The sequence below is a fragment of the Antrostomus carolinensis genome, unplaced genomic scaffold (genome assembly GCF_000700745.2).
Source record: "Antrostomus carolinensis isolate BGI_N321 unplaced genomic scaffold, ASM70074v2 scaffold23652, whole genome shotgun sequence".
In the NCBI taxonomy this organism is placed as follows: domain Eukaryota; kingdom Metazoa; phylum Chordata; class Aves; order Caprimulgiformes; family Caprimulgidae; genus Antrostomus; species Antrostomus carolinensis.
In genome coordinates, this window is record NW_010298232.1 from 163,220 (window position 1) to 185,276 (window position 22,057).

General features: G+C 40.2%; 1 protein-coding gene across 1 annotated transcript; it reads right to left on the reverse strand.

The window, feature by feature from the left end:
* Positions 1-3,057: 3,057 nt before the first annotated feature.
* Positions 3,058-21,672, reverse strand: PTN (pleiotrophin). Its single transcript, XM_010162389.2, has 4 exons — positions 21,564-21,672; positions 19,483-19,656; positions 18,259-18,420; positions 3,058-3,244 (listed from the first exon to the last, which is right to left on the reverse strand). The coding sequence occupies exons 1-4, from the start codon at positions 21,667-21,669 to the stop codon at positions 3,192-3,194; spliced, it is 495 nt and encodes a 164-aa protein (XP_010160691.1). The 5' UTR covers positions 21,670-21,672; the 3' UTR covers positions 3,058-3,191.
* Between the last annotated feature and the right edge of the window lie 385 nt (positions 21,673-22,057).

Below are 22,057 nucleotides of genomic sequence, written 5' to 3' on the forward strand. Positions count from 1 at the left end.
CTCAGAAAAAGGCTGTCAGGTGCAGGATTTCTATCATCTCCCTATATCATATTATAGCTGTAGCAAATGAAGATGGAAACCACTTCTCGAAAGGGACATCCATGAAACAAGCTTCAGATGGTCAAACTAGCTAAGTCATTTTCCATTGTAACAGGATAGCACCAAGAGAGCAAAATATATCTTTCATCTGAAGTAGCCGCCCCCGCAGCACTGTCAGACAAGCTTGCCCTCCCAAAGGATGGAGGGTAGATTAGAAAGCAAGTAAGGAGTAATTTCAGAACGACTCAAGTGGAAACTGAGCAAGATGGGGTGGCAAGAGACTGCTCGTGTTACGTACCAGGTACCTCCTTTCAGAGCTGGCCTGACTGATCTATTCTATTCAACCTTCCTCTGTGTTCTGCCGTGAATTACTTTTATCGTCTTCATAGCCAGAGTTCCCCCAGAATGTTTCCTACTGGTTTCTTGGCAATTTTAATCAGTTTATAAACTACAACAGATACAACTCCAGTTAATGTCAACAATAAGATGCCAATATAGATCCAAACATATGTTGCTGAGTAGCACAGAGGAAGTGTTCTACCTTTTGCTACCAGGACTGCTGCGCTTTCTTCTGGTCCTAACATGGTATTTTTTTGTTTTCTTTGTTTTCTGTAAACTCGCTCCTTGGAGGCCCTACACCAGCATCACAACAATGGGAACTTGACTGGCCTCCTTCAAAAACTATTAGGAATGTTTCTTTAACAAGCCAGATGGGCGGTTAATCATAAGGACCATAAGGTGTCAGAGGAAACATAGGGGAATTTTTTTTTTTTTTCTTGCTCACAGAGGTGGAAATCAGAAGTCACATCTAAGGTTTGCAAAAGGATAGTCAAACTGTTGGCTGGTCTCAGCATCATTCCCAACTCCTGCCAGCAACCTATGAAATGTGGACTAGATTAACCAGTGTATGACAATGGTGCAACAGTGTTTGCACTCAAAGCTGAACCACTTTAAGTGAACTGATGCAGCATTTAGACAGAGAAACCTTTGGTGAGTGAAAAAGCTTCTTTCTTGCTTTGCTTTCAATCAGACCTACCACCAATCCATTAGTTTAAGCCGAAGCACGAGCACTGGTAGACCTGATTAGACCATGAACAAACCAAGTAGCACCCAGAACCACCCAAATATGAGCCTTTATGATATATTTCAGATTTGGTCATTGCACGTCCACCACGCTGGGGACATTTTAGCTATAACACCAGCTCAGGTATGTGTAACAGTGTAGTCAAAATAACAAGGACATCAATACAGACTGCAGAACACACCCAAGGAGTCTGGGAAATACTTGTGTGGCTAATCTATCTTGAGCTATGTGCAGCCTTGGCTAACTGGCTTTAAAAGGGTTTGGGAATGTCTAAAGTAGGACTTGTCTCACTGTGAGTTCAGATTAGCCATACCCTCCATGTGAGAAAAAAGAGGGCAAATGTTGCTTTTTTCTTCTTTTTTTTTTTTTTTCATAGAAAATGGGAGTGATAAATTAGTCTGAAAAATTGTCTACGAGCTAATCCCAAAAGAGCACTGTGATTTACTCAGATGAACACACCCTGCTGTAGCTTCACTAAAGTCAGTGGGTATCTGCAGGAGTACAAGGGAGATTATTCCTCCTGATCAGCAGGCAAGTCTGCAGCCTATACAAATGGTAAAGCTTATTTCTTGCTGTTGAATTTTAAGATTTAGAAGTTAAAAACAATTATTTTGAAATAAATTTGGGCACTTAAGTCCCTTCTGTTTCCTCTAAAAAGTGTGCTCTACTGGTTGTTTAGTTTGTTAAACAACCCTTTATGGGGGCACAGACCAGCCCTTTGTCAGATCTTTTTTCTACTTTGTAACTTTTCTCAGGACTTATTATAATTTAAAATAGATAAAATTGAACAAACGGAAAACCAACTGGTTATAATTTTTTGGTTTTTTTTTTTTTTCCCCTGCAGACCATTTAAAAGAAAAATTAAATCACAGAACTACTTTTATTTTGATTGAGCTCTTGCAAAGTCTCTTTGCTTATATAAAAAGGGAAGAAAGCAAAAGGTACTTGTTTTATATTTCTCTTTTGCTTTACTAACAAAGAAACAGAAATTAATTTCATTCCTATTGGTTTCAAGTCTCATAAATTGTCCCTTTTTTAGTAAAAAACATGAACTATCTCAAGCAGTTTCGAAACACATTTCTTCTGTTACTTCCCATCAGACATAGTATTTTTCAACCAGTTAACAATAAAATCAACAGGAAGATTCCCACTGATACACAAGGGAGTTGGGTCAGGCAGAATCACAACAATTTAAAATAGATTTTTGTGAAAAGGATATTCTCCCTTCTGGCAAAATAAACAAATAAAAGGAAGCATTTTTCAGCTTTTGTCAGTAAAACAGAGGACACTACCATCAACCAGCATTGATATGCTAAAAAATTGGAAGTTCTGCTATCATTCCACTTGGAAAAATCATTGCTAGAAAATAATGAAAAATTAGGACTCTTTTATATCCAACTGTTGAAAGATTTCAGAAGTTTTACTGCCAACTTTCAAAATATGGCTAAGGATAGGAGTGATACGGGTTTTTACCTGGAGATGGTGGCATCTTGGAACTTTTACCACAGATCCGAAAAAATTCTATGCCTGTAAATACTCAACAAAATGCCCCTATCCTTTCCTTAAACAAAAATTTCATAGTTATCCAGATGTAATAAGAATTTAAGAAACAGAAGTCTGGGTTTTTTCAGATACAGAGTCCCAATTTTAGATATAATTGCATCTAGCCAGACTCCTATGTTCACACAGGGCACCACTGGCTTCAGCAGAGCTCCATACAGGTTCAGGTTCTGCTTGCATGGAGTAACTACCAGATTGAGACTTATGGCAAGACTTGAGAAAAAAATATTTTAAAAACCTCTACATTGTTCAATATACAATAGACATAATTTTCTAAATGAGTTTGGAGTCCTTTATTACAGGCCTCTAAAAATTGTTGTTAGGGTTATACATTAAAAACACTAAAATAATAAAAAAGAAGGGTTTTTTTTTTCTGTATTTGCTTATTTCCTTCTATGGTACCATTAAGCTATAAATAATTTCAGGATAAAATGCCTAGGTATAAATGAAATTGTTAACTGATCATGTTTGCTGATGTCCCTTTCTCACATTGCCCAAGTTGGCTCCATTAATCCAGCATCTTCTCTTGTTTCTTGCCTTCCTTTTTCTTCTTCTTGGATTCTGTCAAGATAACAATAACCATAAAAAATTAGTGTCTAACAGTCACTACAATAAATTTCATTCAATACACCTGAAAGTTCCCCTTGTTTTCTCTGTGCACATTAAGAACTAATTTTCTTTCTTCATTATGAACAAGAAAAGGGAAAATAGGAGGAAAAGAAGAAAAAAAAATGGAGCCGTTTAGGTGCTAGAGAAGATGGAATTGGGGGTGCATGTCCAGTTCAGAACCCTTCCTATCTGAGCAGCTGACCCTGTTTGGCATGCAAAACATTGTCTCAGGAACTTGCTTCGAAAATAAGAAAACAGCAGGCAGCTCCTGGAGAAACCGGGTCATGGCTCAGTGGAGAGCTGGAAGAAAGCCTTGCACACACTACCCACACACATACCCCTCCCTTGCTTCCTTTCTCTTTCATTGTTAGTCTTTGGCTTTCTCTGAATATGAGAGCAACTCCAGAGTGTGGTGAGAAAGCTCACTTGTTTCTTTAGCTTCTCCATTGCCAACCCTCTCGCCTTTGTCTGAGACAAACACCTATGTTCACTTGAGAGGCAACTGAAGTTTAGCCTGGAGTCATTAGAGCACGGACTGTCCAGACAGCTGGTACTGACAGGACAGTGAAGGGACTAGGGAATGTCTGCTTCTCTGATTAATTTGGGGTAAATATGGGAATGATGTGGAGGCACAAGTGAAAGTCTATACATTATGCTACCATCTGCGGTAACTTTCACTGTCCTATAGGGTACTGTGGTGTTCTGCTGGTAGAGGAAATCCACAGAGAGGCCTAAAAACTGAATATGAATTAAGGGGATTAGGTACTCTTGTATCACATGTCACCTTGTAATGGGGGAAATAACAGTTCTCACTGGGAACATGAATAAGTCCATATGGATACCACTACAAAACACAGCACAACAGGTACTACAGAGAAATGGAAACTGAGTTTCTGTGAAGCATCTTTCCTGGAACCAAAACAAGCAAGTAGATCCATGTTTACCTTTTCTACTTTCTTCCTCTCCTTTCTGCCTTTGTTTCTTCCTTCTCAAAAAACGCCCTCTCCCCCTCAAAAAAACCCAAACAAACAAACAAAAAAACCAAAACCAAACAAAAACCATCTCCAGTTAAATAACAAAAATCACCATAATGAGAAGACAAGCACTCGGCCCTTAAGGTGGTACTCTTTTGTGAATACAATTCTTTCCTCTCTGACCAGTTTGCGTAACAGACAGCCAAGGAATCATAAGCTCTGGTAAAACTAGTTTACTTGCATTAAAGCAAAGGAAGCTACACAGACAGCTTTCAGATATGGAGAGGACCAAGCTACCTCCAGCAGAAGGCAGACTTAGGTTATCATATCACAGAATCACAGAATCACAGAATCACAGAATCACAGAATGTTGGGGATTGGAAGGGACCTCGAAAGATCATCCAGTCCAATCCCCCTGCCGGAGCAGGAACCTAAACAATTTTACACAGGAAGGCGTCCAGGCGGGTCTTGAATGTCTCCAGAGAAGGAGACATATTTCTCTGATGGCTGTTTTTCCTGTTTGTTAGTGTTTCAAACCAACATTTTTTTCTTCATGTTTTTCAACAAGTCAAAAGTATTTTCCAGTAATCCTTTAGTCAAAGCAAAATAAAATACTTATTTCATATTTAGTTACATAATCTGCTCTAAAATCTTCTTCCCTTAAAAACTTTGCTTAACATTTAAAGGGATAATAATTTAAAACAAAAGTAATTTGGTTTAGTCTGAAAATTTGAACATTATTATCATTATTATTGTACTTTTATTTCTCCACCTTGTATGTCTATCTGTGTTTGTGTGTGCATGCATGTGTGTATGAATGCCTGCGGTCCAGAGCCATTAACAGAATCTGTCACTATTTTACAGACTGTCATTCCAAAATATCATTTTTCATTAAGTTAATAGCAAATCTGCTTTCAGCTAAAGCTTTTTTCCCCCTCAAATCTTCTGTCTCCTCCTGTCTTCTTTTACCCACGTCCCCCTCTTCCTCTAATTCTTCCTCTGTATCACTGACCTTCCTGGATTCTGTATTGATTGTGCTCTCTCACACACTCTCTCTCCCCCCCAACACCACTTTCTCTGAAAGAAACAGCTGTAGTTTATCAATCAAATCAGCACTGGAATCCGTAAAAACTATTTAGACCCAGCACAAGCAGAAAGGCACTCTGCAGACTTCAACTAAATTTCCCAAAAGCAAAGGAGAACTATGAAAGTGGGCAAACCACTAACAGAATTCTACTGAAGAACATGTGCAGTTCACAGTAGGAGTGAAGCCACTACCAGGAGAAGGTTTTGGTCTGGTGTTGTGTGATCACATCAGGTCCCCACCCTCACTTGACTTGAGGTACCAGACAACCTACTGTTTATTCATTTGCACTTGGCCCCTGTGAGTCTATATCTGCTCCTGGTTAGCAAAAGCTCAATCCTCCCTGTTGTCTACCTTGTGATAATCTGCATATACCCCAAACTGCCAAACCCATCTACCTACAAAAACAAAGCAATTCTACTTTATGCCTCAGCAGACTAAAACCCTCATGTGTGGGATGTAACTCCTCTCACATTAAAGGAGTTACTCTCACCACCACAGCTTAATCTTTCAGACAGGTAAACTGTATTGATGCAAAACACATTTGGTCCATGAAATGACATGCACCCCCGAGATGTGGCAATAGGAAAACAAACAAACAAACAAACAAACAAAAACAACAACCAAAACTGCTCAAATATTTCCCAGTCCTTAGGCCATTTTAAAAATCCTACCACAGACACCGATACCCAGGTACTGACCCATGAAAATGTTGCTGTTCATACCCTCATGCACAACTCTTCACAGCTATCCCCCACCTGGTTTGACTATGGTAAGGCTACAGACTACAACACATCTATAGTTAACAAATTATAAAGTTGCAGACTGAATGCAAGACCTTCAGTTCAGCCATTTACTACCAGGTCTTTTAATGTGGTCCCAGCTTGCCATCAGAAATTACAGTAATCCATCAAACAGTGCCCACTGAAACTGCCTTTATGATGGGGAAGCCACAATGCTGCTCTCCACTTCTCACTGAGGCTGCAAAGCACCTTGATCCCAATGACATTCACCACTGAGACAAAGGGAAGCAAGAAAAGCAACACAGTGAACAGGGACTGCCCTGAGCAGAACACTGCTGTCTGCAAGCACTGTGGGTCAACAGCAACCCCCTTCAGCTCGCCTACCTGATTAATGCAACATTTGCAAAGACAGACCTGCAGATCTGTGCATCAGTTGTGCACTGGCTACAGGGAATGTATTTGCTGCAGACAAGTGCTACCAATAATGTCAAGAGCCACTTGAGATGACCTGACTAGATGAAATCCAGATTCACACCAGCCAACACAGAAATTTAATCTGAATCTACTCACTGCAGCATTTGCTTTAAAGCTAGGTGGTCCAGTCTTTTCAGTGACAAGCCAGACACCAGTTGGGGCTATCTTTATGAGCTACCTATAGTGGTATTCAGGATTCAGAGAGGAAGTAGCAAAGTCAAAAGCAAGATGAGAACTCTGGATTTCAGGAGAGCAGACTTCAGCCAGTTCAAGGACCGGCTCAGCAGGTCTAAGTGCCTAACTGCAATAGAATTATCCTCCAGGCCACATCTGGCTTGCGTGCTACAAACTAGAACATCTCAATATAAAACTTTATGAAAGGTATGTAAATATGCTTGATATTTACAGTTAAACACATTAATTTAAGTACATCAAATGGCTTATCAAAGGTTTATTTCTCCTACAATAGCCTTATTTCTCCTACAGATACCAACAGCCGGGTCAGCACTGAGGTGGAAGTAGGTGCTATCACCTGCTGTTTCTCAGCACTGCAAGCAGGCTGTGCAGTGGAGGGAACAGTCAACCGTAGCTGTTTGCCTACTGCTCCAAGCGCACTGTATGTTATTGTCCCAGCCAAAATGTCCTTCCACCTCTGGTGTGGCTCAGCACATAGCCACACTGAGGAAAGCAGCGGCAGGAGCTATGCCTTTTTCACTCTGGACTGGGCTTCTTTCACCTCAAGAAAATACTTAGCTTTACCATCCCTGTGCATCCTTGCAGCAAAACAAAAGTACCAGAAGAGCAAGCTGCATATGCTCCAGTATATTAATGAGGATGACAAAACAGTCTTCAATTTTTGTGTCTGTTTTACAACATACACTTTCCTCCTTCCTTCCCTCTTATCTCACAGTAAGAGGCTGCCTCATGGTGCTCTTGCTCAGATGGAAGCCAGGATCCTGAACCAGAGCACATGCAAAGAGCAAATTCAGAATACCCTGCAGAGAGCAGCAACCAAGCACTGCACAGCCATCCCACTCCCCCGTGGAACCCAGAGCACTTCCAGCAAGATAGAAACACCCACATAGCGTTGTACAATTATCCCTCCAAGAGTGAACTGACTCGATGTGCACACACCGGATTATCTAATCATTCATCACTAGAATAATGCTATGAATAGTTATATGCCACACCTTCTTCACAGGATTAAAAGGTGTGTGGTCATGAATTAGAACTGGATACACTTCTGTGAGTCCATGATGACTCGTAACAAAAATTCCAATGAGGAACTTACTGAGTAAACAACTCAATTTGATAAACAGAACTTATCACTATGCAATTTGGAATGGCAGCAGCCCTCTTTAAATAGTCATCTTTATTCTGGAGCCTCATTCTTACTATGCAAGCAGCAAAGGAAAGTAATTATGTTGAACAGGAACCACATCCATTTGAAGCCACTCTTAATGTATAACGTACAAAAGGGAGGTAATTACATTTTAATGGAAGCCAAGCTTTGTAAGCCAAGATTTGCAGGTATTTATTTTCATTTGTGGAGAAGAAGATAACAATTCACTCATGGCACTGCTGAACTCCTATATATAAAAGTCAAGGAGTGTCCCCAAAAGCAATATAAATCATTTGAAATAGAAAAAGCTGTGCTGATGGCAGGTCAGAGGGGAGAATTTTAACACCAGGTGTTCAGAGGACAGTTTTCCCAGTAGCTAGCACTCAGTCCCACTGAATACAGAGGAAGGCAGGTTTTCTAAAGGGCTTTCTACCTCTCATTGGAGCAAATTTTCCAAAGCACCTGGTTGCTATGGTGGTGCAAGGCAATGGTGCCATTGGGTACAGGGCAATTCTGAATTCTGGGGATGAAACGCAAGCCCACGTGGAAGAGAACAGTCTTGACTTCGAGGAAGCCAAGGATTTTTCCCCTTGGTGAAAAAAATCTCACCCTGAAGACCTTCACCCTGCTCTCTAGCAACAGAAACTGTACTATCTTGTTATTTCTATGACTGTAGAAACAAATCCCTTGATTTCTGAAATAACCTTTAAATATGGTATTTCTTCTGCTCCTAGAGAAAGAGAACCTTCCATGGCCATCTATTTAATTTTCCTCCTATTTTCCTGCCTTATATAAAGCATTTATGTATTCTGAATGAGTTTAAGAAAGAAAAACTATATTATGATAGCAATTTTGTTCCAGAATTAATTCTTCTGAAAAGCCTCTTTGAGCAACACGCAGTTCTATTGGATGGAAAAAAAGCAATGCTCCACTAGCTAAACAGCAGAAGGCAACTCTCCAATGAATCGATGATCGTGATGTGACTTTTTCTTCATTAATATATTAGAATTGATTATATCCCCTATACTTTAGCTCTGTGCTGTTTAATTACTTTCTCTAGTTGTCTTTAAGTGTTTCTCCACGTCTCCACTCTTCCAGTAACTCCTCCCCAGGAGGTTTTTTTCTGCTTCTCACTTTGCTAAATTTCCATTTTGGATAGAATTGGATTTGTTTCCAGTTGAACACACTGGACCCAATTCAAACCCAGGGTGGAGCTGCACTGTGTAAGCCAGGAAGGCACGTTGCAATGTGTGGTATGAATGAGGATCAACTACATTTATACCTGCAACAAACACTAACATATCTGACAAAGAAATGGACCAAAGAGCCCTTAATGGAAAGTTTAAGTAATTTTCTTTCTCATTGGAATTGCAAGAAGAAATAAATGCAGGGGAAAATTAATCCAATTCATTCTAAAACCATCCACAAAGCTCTGAAACAATCTTAAGACAGTCAGAAGCCATTGCTTGAACCTGACATTTGGATGTAAGACCTAAAAAACATTCACTTTTAACATCCTTTCATAAAACTCATCAGGAATTACAAGAAGCCTTTTTATAAGAGGAGCCCCTTGTTGAAGCAAGGGACTTTGAACAGAAAAGTTTAACTTTGGTGATTTCCTTCTTTGAAAAACTTAGGAGAAAATTTCAAAATTGCCTACACAGAGATATATGCTTTTTTTATTTTGCTAGATGGCCTCACTGCCCAAAGACAAAGACCAGGAAAGTTTAATTTAATTTTCTTTAAGTCTGGGCCACACGTTAGAGCCTTAAGAGCAAGCATTCAGAAGATTGCAACGGATAAACTTTTCAAGTGAAGTTTGCTTTGCAATTGGAGACTGCTGAAGGGGTCTGGTTAACCAGAAAGTGATTTTCAGAAGTAACTCACTTTGCTGTTCTGTTTGCTGCTTCTTCTCATCTGCCTCTGGTACATTTGTACCGTTGCTTCTGAAGGGCACAGACTTTCTTACTGTTCTTTGTCATGTTCTATGCTCAGCACAAGAGGGACCCAGTCCCATCTGTCTCTTCAACCCTCTGTCTACACTGTACACAAGATCCCTCTTAATGCCAGCAAGAGAGGTGCAGGCACAGACTAATACATTCAGAGTTTACTCTCTGCATTCACATGTCTGTAGGAGACTGCTGAAAATAAAAAATATTAATAATCTATTTGGAGAGTAGCATTTACCTGTAACCACAGAGAAGCAAAAAGATCACACATTGTGGCAGTTTATATGTCAAATTGAGATCAGTAAATGGCTATTTAGCAGAAAGTTATTTGTGATTTACTGTGAAGAGAGGCTCCATTTTATTTAGTTAATTTTTGAAAACCAAGCACACTATTTCTTAGTTGTGCTTTCTGCATCTGCCCCAGATGGGATCTATACTGATGGCAAAGGACATGGGCTTTGCTTTGATCCCTGCTCTGCACTCTGAAAAGCTGCCTGTGAAACTTTTGCAGTAAGCACAGATAGGAGAAAAGATAGAGAGATGGTGACATGGAAAGTGAGATGGAGGGATAAAGAAGAGGGAAGAAAGCTTGAAAGTAAAGGAAGTGAATAAGTAGAAAAGGAAAGGAAAGGACAGACAGGAAGGAACAGAGCTTTCTCTCTGTTTCACTGCTGGGAACAGTGACTAGTGTAAACATTTGCTGATTGCATATCTTTTATCACAGCAAGTCCCACAGCTTCAGGCATTTTTACGGCTGAAGGGCACCGACTAATGCCAAGGAGGCTGGACTGCTCTTGAAAGCCAGGAAAGTGAGACAATGGGCATGTAACAGAATTGGCACACACAAGGCTATTTAAACTTTCACCCACAAAAGTCTGTATTAAACCCTAAAAGAAACTCCTGCAGGCACAAGAGGGTTAAACAAGAACATTTGTCACATTCAGTTTTTCACCTCCTGGGGCAGCACAGGAAAAAAAAAAATCTGAAATACAAACCATGGGGTGAGAAAACATGGAGGTTTTCCACGAAAATTCCCAAATTCCCTTATTTTCAAAAACACCTGTAAAAGCTGCAGAACAACTAACAATTGAAAAATACTTATTTAAAAAAATATATATATTCCTTTCTCCCTTTCCTACAAGCATTTCCTGCTCCCTAGAATCAGGACTGTGGCAACCAGAGATATTATGGTCTGACGATGCATTCAAATTATTTATCCAAACAGTGTAATTTTTCAAAGGTACAAGAGCAGTCTCAGAGGAAAGTATAGTGTAAAGCCTCCAAGAAACATAAGGAAATGGAAGCAGAAAAAAACACCATTAGAAGACATCCAAACTTTATTAGTTATGAGCTGCACTGGCAGCTTACTAGCAGATTGAGGCTGGCCCACACTGTAACCATCGTGTTCATTTTTCTTATAGGGCTTACTCTTGTTCCCCGTTAAATTGAGAAAAATCTTATTTCCTCATGTTATGGCAGCAGGAGCCAAATCACAGAGATGTGCCTCAGAGCCTGAAGTTTCAGAGAGTTTTACTTCATCTTGAAATAACAAGCCTTGTCCTCAGACTAGCAATGGGCACAAGGAAACACAACCAACCAGTCTCACCCCTTTGGACCACTGTTTCCCCTTTTGGTTTTCACATTTCTCAGCTCCATAAGGCATAAATTATTCATGGAAAAACTGACTCTCACAATGTTTATGCAGTGCTTAGTACAATGGCACCCTTTTTCAGCTGGGGCCTCTGGGCACTCACGCAATACAAATAATCATGATGATAGCAACAATAATAACAGCCAGCTATGCTGCTCCCACCGGGCATCTGCTGCCAGTGTCTGCCCCACAGAGCTCAGATCACTGTATTTCACTGCAGGCTCTGGGTCAGTGCCAGAGGCCATTCTTGAATAAACCTGCCTCATCCTTTAGAACAAGAGAAAAACCTCCCAATTTTGCCTTTCAGGTTTTTGTTTAACTATCACAGCTGTTTCCTAATATGAGAAAATCCCTCATTTTTATATCTAATTATTATGAGCAGATCCTATTATTCTGCCTCCTGTAATACTAATTATTACGCTAGCTGCATGCCTGCACAACTAATGAGTTACATTAAAGACGGGGAATTCTGAAACCTTCAGAGGGAGATACAGCACAACTGTGATGCCAAAACAGGAGACACCAGCATCTTTCAAACAAAACAAAACCACAGTCCTAACAAGTAATTCCTTCTCCCCCTGTGTCCCCTCCAGCTACTCTTTAGAAGCAGACATTTTGTTGCTGCATGAAGGCAAAGTTGAGGGAGGGCACCCCAGAAAAAGATCGCCCAACATGCAGAAGGGAGTGGGCCACAGGTGGTCCTTTTGTCAGTGCAGCACAAAGTTTGCCTGAGCAATGAATAGCTGCTTTTCAGGTGAGCAATTCATTCAGACATCAGTGTGAGCTCCTTGCAACAGTCAGTAGCCACATCATCCTGCCAAAGCACAGTCAGTCTGTCCTGGCAGTGCACTGTGAGATGTCCTCTCTGCAGGTAGAAATCAAGGCTGCCACTGCAAAACCACATGTTGTTTTCTACTCATGGCACCAAAGTAAGGACAGGGATATACCTGCTCATTAACAAAAGCCCAGCTCTTTGTTTCGACACCAAGCTCCCTAAGGAGACACAATGTAAATCAGTGTCAAACACTGTCTTAAATCCACTGAGATTTCTAATGTCAAAACCAAAGACCCTAGTTAAAGGGTGCAGTTCAGACACTCACCTTGAAGTAAATCATCACATTCTGATGATTGTAATTGCAGACTAGGAAAAATGGAAACAGCAACTGCTAGTCAGAGCCTGAAGCCAAGAGTCAACAGCTCCTAGCTGAGTGCCTGAACCTACTATTGATACTGTGTCAACCTGGAAAATAATTTAGTCTTTCTGATTTTGAATTAGTACTTTTCTTTAAATTGTACTTTCTCAGCTCCAAGGAGTGATAGGAGGATTAGCTAATTGCTACCTGCAAAGATTGCTAGATAAAAGCAACAGTGTAGTGCAGATTACTTATATTGCACAAAACTCTTCAGTAAAGCACTTCAAATGATATGAAATTATTAAAAACACACAGAGCATAGTCTTTCCCTGACTGCAGTAGTATGCACACCATGCCCAACACAGGGAACTGAACTGACACCTTGCTAGACCCTCAAATGCTGCACCTGATCTGCATTACAGGAAAGAGATTACAGCCATTAACAAGAGATTACAGCCATCTCTCTTCAGGTAAGAAACCTTTCCAAACACTGCATGTTGGAGGATGTGATGGCTGGACACCACCCCAATTATTAAAGACAACAGTGGTGTAAGCAGTGTTAATGTTTGCCAACCTTAGTTGGAATTGTTTTCCTATGTGGCAAGGACTGAGTTGAGTCAGGATAAAGTAACTCATAGATCAGATATACTGTAAATTGATAAACAGTTGGGAAAGGAGATTTATTAAAAAGAACTAAATACAGCTAGGTGAAAAAGTTATCAGAAAGGAGCATGAATCAAAAAAATGAAAGGTACATTGCAGAAAGAGCAGGCAGACTGTTTATTCTATTTAATTTTATCTTCATCAGAAGAATAAATAGCTAAAAGTACAAGAGTTATGGGGAGAGAGAGAGAAAGAATGAGAGCAGCGGAAAGAGTGAAAAAAGAAATAAAGCCTATTAGGCAACCCAGTTCAATAAAAATAAATTCCTCCTCTCTCAGTAGTAAAAGCAAAATGTTTCCTGAATCCTGACAATACCCCATTCTTTTACTTTCTGGCTGGCTAGAACCCGAACAACCATCAATCAAGTTTGGGTGGCCGTGAAGTAGGCCAGATGGAGTATGTCGGAAGCATTTTCTGCTCTCCAGTGCAAGTTGGCCATTAGAGCAGCCACTCAACAGAAGTGCCTGAGTCTTTCACATCTGTCAAGATAGTTTAGGGAGACCTTGAACATCCCCAGCCTTTCAGACACTGATTAGAATATGTAATTGTGTGTGCTAGAGGAGAGGTGGCTGCCTCCACTGGGATTTTGTGATAAAAATTATCCTTTCATCCTTTCCAGCCTTTGTGACAGGCTTTCTCATGACCTCATTTGTGTACTAAACAGACAAACCACGGTGTCTGGGATATCACTGTCACGTTGCTGACAATCTCTCTGTCCAAATGCACAATATTCAAGAATGAACAACAGTTTTCATCCTGTCTTAACTACTCTTCAGCACAGCAGCCCGGGACCAAGCTATTATCTTCCAATCTGAGAATGCTTCCACAAAGCTATGGAGAAAAGAGCTCGGCAGAAATCCAGATAAAATTCAAATTCCTGATTCATCATCTGCTCTCCCCGTTAAAACCAATATACAGCAGAGTTTCTCTAATAATTCTCCTCTTGAAAGCAGTGACCTCCAGAATGTCCAAGTGTTGCAGACTGCTATCCATACTTGGAGTCAGCTGCTCAGAAGAAAAATTACGGAGACGGAGCAGTTGCTAATAATGAAAAAATACAATATTTTTTTTTTAAGTTTCAAAATGAGAGTGTTTCAAAAAGATTTTAAGGTTTTTCCATGAATGCTGACTAATGATAAAACAAATCCCTAAGAACACTTAGATCACTAATTTATGAGGCAGACATTGATTCTCAAGGTTAATGAGTATCTCCTGGTTTAATTTAGCAGAAATTTTGCCACAGCTCATAGAAGTTCCTGGAAAACCAAAATATACTTTTATCAGCAAATCTGAAAAATGATAACTCATGGGATTTTTTCTACAGGTATCATTTTCCTTACTGTTAAGCACAGATCAAACTCCTATGAAACAGCAGTCATCTTTGAAATAGTTAAGTCAGAGGAGAGAGACACGGGATTAACCCTACAAGCAAAGTTGCTGCATGTTCATAAGCTGGAAAAGTGGATAAGCAACAGGAGAGCAGCAGTTACAGGTAACAAATTTATTTGCATTTTTCTCAAAGCACGGAAAAGGTGAGGAGAAACTTCAGACACCAAGCCACACTAAGGAAATGTGTCAGGTGAAATCTGATACACAATACTTAATTGGGCAAGTCTACGGAAAATAATCTGCCTTACCCACACACCTTCCTGGGTTCTTAACTAATTGCATTAACTTTTTTAAAAAAATGTAAGAGTTAGGGAGAATTGTGAAGGTCTCAGGTAAAGATATGTACTCCACATGCAAGCAGTGATCAAAAGAAACACATATTTAGGTTACTTAGTGGGTGTAATGAACAATAAAGGAAGCGTTACAATAATATTTTCTTTTTCAACATAAATCTGTAGAGGACATGATTGGAATATTGTGTACAGTCCAGATTCTTCATCCCAAAAATTATTTTGCTATAATAGAAGGAATTTAGGTAAGTTCAGTAGAGAGCATTCTTATCGTGGATAAATTGTTACACAATAAAATACTTAAGTTGGACGTTTTAGCTTTAAAAGATGGCCAGTGACAAAAAGCAACAGAAGATATATAAAACTACAATTGATTGAATAAGGTAAATAGGGACTTTTACCAACCCCATTTACAATATGAAAGCAAAAGGAAATGATGTCTTGAAGAGGTTACAAACATGACCTAATAGAAGGAAAAGTTCAGGGCACGGGAAAGAGGATTAGTCAGGAAAATAATGAAAACTACCCTTTTTCTAAATATATTGGCATTTCTCAGTGCAATATTCTCAGTCAGTTCACATCTGGTTTTGGTCCTCCCAACCTATTGCTGTCAGAGATGTATTCAGTGATGCAGCTGTTGAAGCACACACCGGTCAGAAAGGTAACTGTTCAGCAGTAGAACAGTTTCCTGTAATCAATAAGCCCCTCACTTACTATTCTGCTGACAGAGCTCCCGAATGCCAGAGAGCCACTGCCCTGCTACTCCAGGCAATCACCACAGCACAATGCACTTGATCAGCATTTACAGGTCTCCCTGCATATCAATACAGAGCTTATACAACACTCTGCCTCGGAAAAAAAATTGCTGCTTCCAAATAACGTATCATATGCTTTTTCTTTTGTACTTTTCAGCCATTGATGTGAAGCTATGGGTGAAAAGGAAGGCTAATATGTACCTACAGTCCATTCCATGTGCTCAGACTATAATCTAGATCGTACCTCTCGTCTGCAACGAATTAAACTGGGTCCTGTTGTAACTATAGATTGAATACAGTTTAATTTTTCCTTTATCTAGATGTGGGTGGGCATTTACCTCCAACTTGTAATTTCCTTCACCTCAGGAAGAAAACAGAAATACTCTCATTTCAGCTAACAAGTCAGCACTCAGATTTTTAATTCAAAAATAAAGTTCAGTAGGGCACAACATTTCATGCAGTATTAATCTGCTTGACCTAATTTCCTACTTTAGTTCCTCCTACTGCTGCCAACACACTGTCCAGTGTAGCTCCTATGTAGTTATACCCACTGATCTGCAACATGGATTTCTTTTCTTTAGCTCAGGGCCCAGGCAGACTGTGACTGTGTGCCTTCCATGCGTGCTGCTCCTGCTAATGCCAATAGCAGATGAAGGAGCAGGTGGCATGCAGGAAGATGTCATAAGATTTCTAACGCAGATCAGGAGAGCAGAATTTCTGCCTACGGTTATGATGATCATAAACTTATGTTTGTACTTATTTCTCCTTTTGCATTCCTTCAAATCAAATGAAGCCAGGTTTCCTAATTCAGTCAAACCACATAACTATGTATGCTACAGTCAGTCCCAATCGGAATTCCAGTCTCAGCTATAACTCACTCATATCTAGAATCAGTTAAACTCCAGTCCAGCAATTTCACAAGCTCTGCCTTTCAAACTGTATCTTGTAAACGACCCTGTACCACCCAACAGCATTGCTCTCAAAAAACAATGCTGTATTAACACTTTGCTTTGTCTCCCTCTCCCCTCTTCTGAGAGCCATCAAGAGAATATACTGACTCTGCAGGAGCAGAACAAGGCAGAGGGCTGCCCATGGCTCGAGCAGCAGAGGCCTTCTGGCAGCACAATAGGAAGCTTCATTCAATGAAATGCCACTTAGGCCTGTAAACATACTCAAAAAAAGCCCCCCCAAAAAGTCCTTCCCCCCTAAACTAATAAACAATAAAAAAATCACACAGCTCAAAGCCCTTCCTGCTTTCTCACCCAGTCACTTCCATCCCCGAATGAAGACGTTTGTTGCTGCCGACTCAACCAAGTCAGCTGGTCTCTCAAAATCTAGTCATATCCTTCCTGCTTCACAGCTTGTCATTTTGTACACAGGTTCTAGAGTTAGTGCTTAACTGATAACTCCATGGATGGTGTTCAAGGAAGACCAGTAACAGCCATACTGACTGCAAAGCAGATGGATGCAGGCACGCACACAGAAACCATCTGCAACCTCATCAGACATGTCTCTGGTTGCATAGGCAGAGCAGGAAACCTGCAGGTACCCCTCAGATCAATGGTGCACCATCATCCACAATTTGAAAATTGCTGATCCCAGTTGCACCTGTAGCTCCTAATCACATTTATTTTTTATAATTATGCAAGTATTCAGAGGCTGGAATGTGTTAAACCAAGCTGGGTTTAAGCAAACAAATGCCAGGGTAGTATAGCTTGTATAATCCACTTAAAACACATTACTTCTGTATCTTAAACAAGATCTCATAATTTTATCTACCACTATAAATCATCCTACACACATAACACCTGTTATGCCAACAAAATAATACATTAAAAAGCTTTAATGATTAGAAAGAAAATAAGTTTGTCTAAGGGACACCTGGAAACACAAATGCAGGGCATATGCCTTTCTGTATACTAGGAATTACACTGTCACTTGAATTTAAGTAAGACACATACATTCTGTACCCTCTTTCCTGCTATCTTTGAATATACAACCCCAAGAGTGCAGAACATCCACATACTCTCTTTACAGCATGCAGTGAGCAGAATATCCCTTCAATACTACCTGTCCAGAAGGAAAGCAGTTGCTTTTTCAACTAGTCAGTATTCAATACCAAACAAAATTATATAAAAGGTGTATGTATTGAGAGATACTTTTGCATGCTATTATTAGTCTGTTCCCATCAACAGGTGAGTTTTGAAAAGCATCTGTACACTGGAGGTCTAGTGAGCATCAGCAAACTGGCAGCAGTACAGGTGGTCTAAGATTAGAATTGGAGCTGTAATCTTCAGCTCACCTCTTGTGTGTGAGACTACCTTGACTATACAACACAGGAACATTGTCTGCCTGACAGCTGGGAGATAGGAGTAATGCAGAACTGAGGAAAGGTCATGAAAGTACAATCTCCTGTACTAACTGAGTTTCCACTGAAGCATGTGAGACTTTACAAATCCAGTGATTTAAATGAACCGGTATGCAGCTTTCAGCTTTTGCTTTCAGCAAAAGGAATTTACCTTGAGGTTTGGGTTTGGTAAGCTTGCCACAAGGCTTTGAGATTGTAACAGTCTTCTGGCAGTCAGCATTATGAAGGGCTCTCTTTAGGTTCCCGGTTCGAGTCTTCAAGGCAGTATTCAAGTCACATTCTCCCCAGGCCTGGAACTGGTATTTGCATTCCGCTGCAATGAGTAAATAAATGGCAATATTTAAACCAGAATGACTGAGTGTGAAACCAAAAATCTTTTGAGTCTGATAGGATGTCACGGACAGCCAATGCTTGTAAACAAAAGGATTGTGCAACTGAAGAAAGGAATACCAAGAAAAATTTAAAGATTATTTGCATTGATAATTGCAGTCTCCTCCCCCCCAAAATACTTTAAAATTGAATTCTCCTGCTTTTGCATGGATATTGCATTATTGTCATATAAAGGAAAATACATTCAACTATAAAAATATATAATAAATTTTTAAAAGAAAGAAATAACAGCAGCATGAAATGTCATTCACATTTTCACATTCTATATGGTTGTTCCTCCATTGGTGTGATGCCAAACGTTACTGAGTAAGGATTGAATAGTTTCAAGAACATACGTGCAACTATGAACTTGACAAGTCTGAAACTGCTGCACTGATTGCCTTGGTAAGGTCACAGTGATGTCAAAGCCATACAAGCTGTTTAGTAAAAAAAAAAAAAAAAAGTTTGCAAGAGTAATCAGATCTGATTCCTGGACAGACATCTTGTCCAGGACAGATCTGACATATCTTTCTGACCTGTTGTAGATTAACCTTTTGAACTGAATAATATAGATGAAATACACTGGTCTTCATTCACTCCTTTCAATGCACACACTTGTAGCTACCCATACTCCATGCTGCAAATCACGTATCGCAAGGTCATGTAAAGCCTGTGGTAACCATCACAGACATTCATAGCGGTGAGAGAACACACAACACTTTCATTGCTGCCTTAAATAGTGTTGTACGCCACAGGAAAGCAGATTTAAACATGCTGCTGGAACACCAAGTTTACAATAAGTAGTTTACATGGACTCTCTGCAGAGGAGCTGCTTTGCTTCAAAGAAGATGCCTTCTGATGCCTTACATGTTATAGTTGCAATGAACGTGAAATATAGAAGTAGCCCCTTCACCAAGACATTTGCAGACCTAAGCAGGAAATACAGAATTCCTTCTCCACACTTAAGTGAAAACTAAAGCAAATCCCTTGAGAGAGTGATGCTTACCTCCAAATTGCTTCTTCCAGTTGCAGGGAATCTTACACTTCTGAGTCTTGGTGGTTTGTTTGCACTCAGCTCCAGTGCGAGTGCCCTCGCGTGTCCCCAGGCCACAGTCACCACTGGTGGGCACACAGACACTCCACTGCCATTCCCCACAGTCAGACTTCTTCGCCTTTTTCTCTGGATGAAGACAAGGAATAAACCCAAGCAAGAGAAGTGGTCAGTACCCAGAGCCAATGGAGAAATTCCCTAAACTTCACTAAACAGTCACCACACCTGAAAGGGTGAGTAAGGAAGACATTCGTAAAACAATTACTTCAAAAGGCTGAGGGAGCTGGGTCTCTTTAGCTTGGAAAAAAGGAGACTGAGGGGGGACCTAATTAATGTTTACAAATATGTTAAGGGCAAATGTCAGGAGGATGGAGCCAGGCTCTTCTCAGTGATGCCCAACGATAGGACAAGGAGCAATGGGTGTAAGCTGGAACACAGGAGGTTCCGCTTAAACTTGAGAAAAAACTACTTTACAGTGAGGGTGACAGAGCACTGGAACAGGCTGCCCAGGGAGGTTGTGGAGTCTCCTTCTCTGGAGACATTCAAGACCCGCCTGGATGCCTTCCTGTGTAAAATTGTTTAGGTTCCTGCTCCGGCAGGGGGATTGGACTAGATGATCTTTCGAGGTCCCTTCCAATCCCCAACATTCTGTGATTCTGTGATTCTGTGAAAAGCAAAAAGTCTCACATCCTCTTCACAGTTCTGCAGAGACAGGTCAGCCTCTTTGACTCCAAAGCAGGATGAATCATTCAAATTCAGTCCCACTACCACTTAGATATTCTCAAGTGGATTCTCATCTTCAGAATGGGGAATAATCTAGAAACCTTCAGGGATCACTGACCAAAACAAGCAGTAGGGCTCACTCAGAAAGGACACTCTTCTGTCTCCAGTAGTTGATAGCATGCAAATATTTTCAGTTCAAACAGAAGCACTACACACTATACAGATTAGAAATCTATGTGTTCATGTTGTGTATCAGAGGATTTGAGCACCTCCAGGGCACAGCTGTAGGATACAAACTTTTCACTTGGCATACCATGCTGCATTTTATGTCAGTATATGACCAAAACTCCAAAGGCAAAGAAAAAACTACATGGAGATGCGTACTAGAAATGTTTTTAATACAGGTGGGTTTGCTGCTCAGGGACAAAAGTAAGGATCATGATTTCATTTAAATCCCTAAACTCAAGTCTGATGAGAAAAGACAGCAATGTTATCAAACCCAAGGGTTCACAGAAATAATTAGTTAGGCCATCAAAACATCACAAGTAACTTTAAATGACCTTATATAAAATTACTTTCCTTCTAGCTCTTGTATATTTACATTCATATTTTCTCATATTTCTATACAGCCACAAGGGTTAGAAACACCTTTTTTTTTTTTTAATGGGAATGCTAATTCTGACAGACTCACAGGTCATATTAACTGCTGTGTAAGTAGACTGTAAATAGTAAAACCCAAAGAAAAATATCAAAAGATGTGTTCCTTAAAAAATGTCAAAACTAGGTTTGATAGATATGAATTTTCCACCCAAGGCCTGTCTCTCCTATAATGAGGTCTGAGTTCATCACTGACAGAAAGCAATTACCACTGGATGTCTGGCTGTCTATCTGCAGATGCGAGTTCGTTCAATTCTTTGTGGGAGGATTTCCACATCACACAGCACTGGTGTAGCATTGTCATATACAACACTGAACGAGTGACACGATAACTGCTCTTTCATCACTCCTGTTTGGTTCTTCCTAAGTCAAGCGTGAATCTATTCCCAGAGCAAATTTTAAGCTGCCTTGCAATACCCACTCTGTGATAAACTAAATGCTCCAGTCTCTGGGGCTGTCAAGCTGCCAGCTTTCATGGAAACTACTTTCTGTTTTCCTATTTAACACAGAACAACATGTCACAGCCACAAATCCCTACCCTATATGTCAAAAGGTTAACAAATGACCTGAATTTCGTAACAAAACTAGAAGTATTTGACATTCTCCTAACATGCAATCTATCTCAGGGATTAATTCTGAATTACGCTGAACCTCACCTGGTTTCTCTTTTTTGCCAGCCTCGGTGGTACTCACAGCTGCCAGAATGAAAACAAGTGCCAGGAGGGCAGCTGTGAACATTCGACGTTGCTGTTGGTGTTGCATTCTGGAGATTAACGAGAGAGAGGAAAAAAAAGGTTGGTTAGACTGTAAAAAGTGGGACCCCATCTAAAATATAGCTACAGCATTTTGGGGAAGCTCTGCTTCAGGGCCACAAGACATAAGCAGGTCAAACATAATTAGCCATTGGCAGAATGGGCAATGATCTTCATTCCAGAGAGAAAAAAGAATTTTAATAATTTTTTTCCAGCCTGTGTACCAAATATCTGATCTACATCGCTGATGTTATGGATGAGTTTTGCCACGGGACATTCAGTAATTATTGCTCACCTTCTAAGAAAACTGTCAGAACCAAGGCTCCTGATGGGCCTGGGATGTCTCTCCTGACCTCCTGCTGTGATTTATTGTGTAAAACTAAACAAACCATATACTT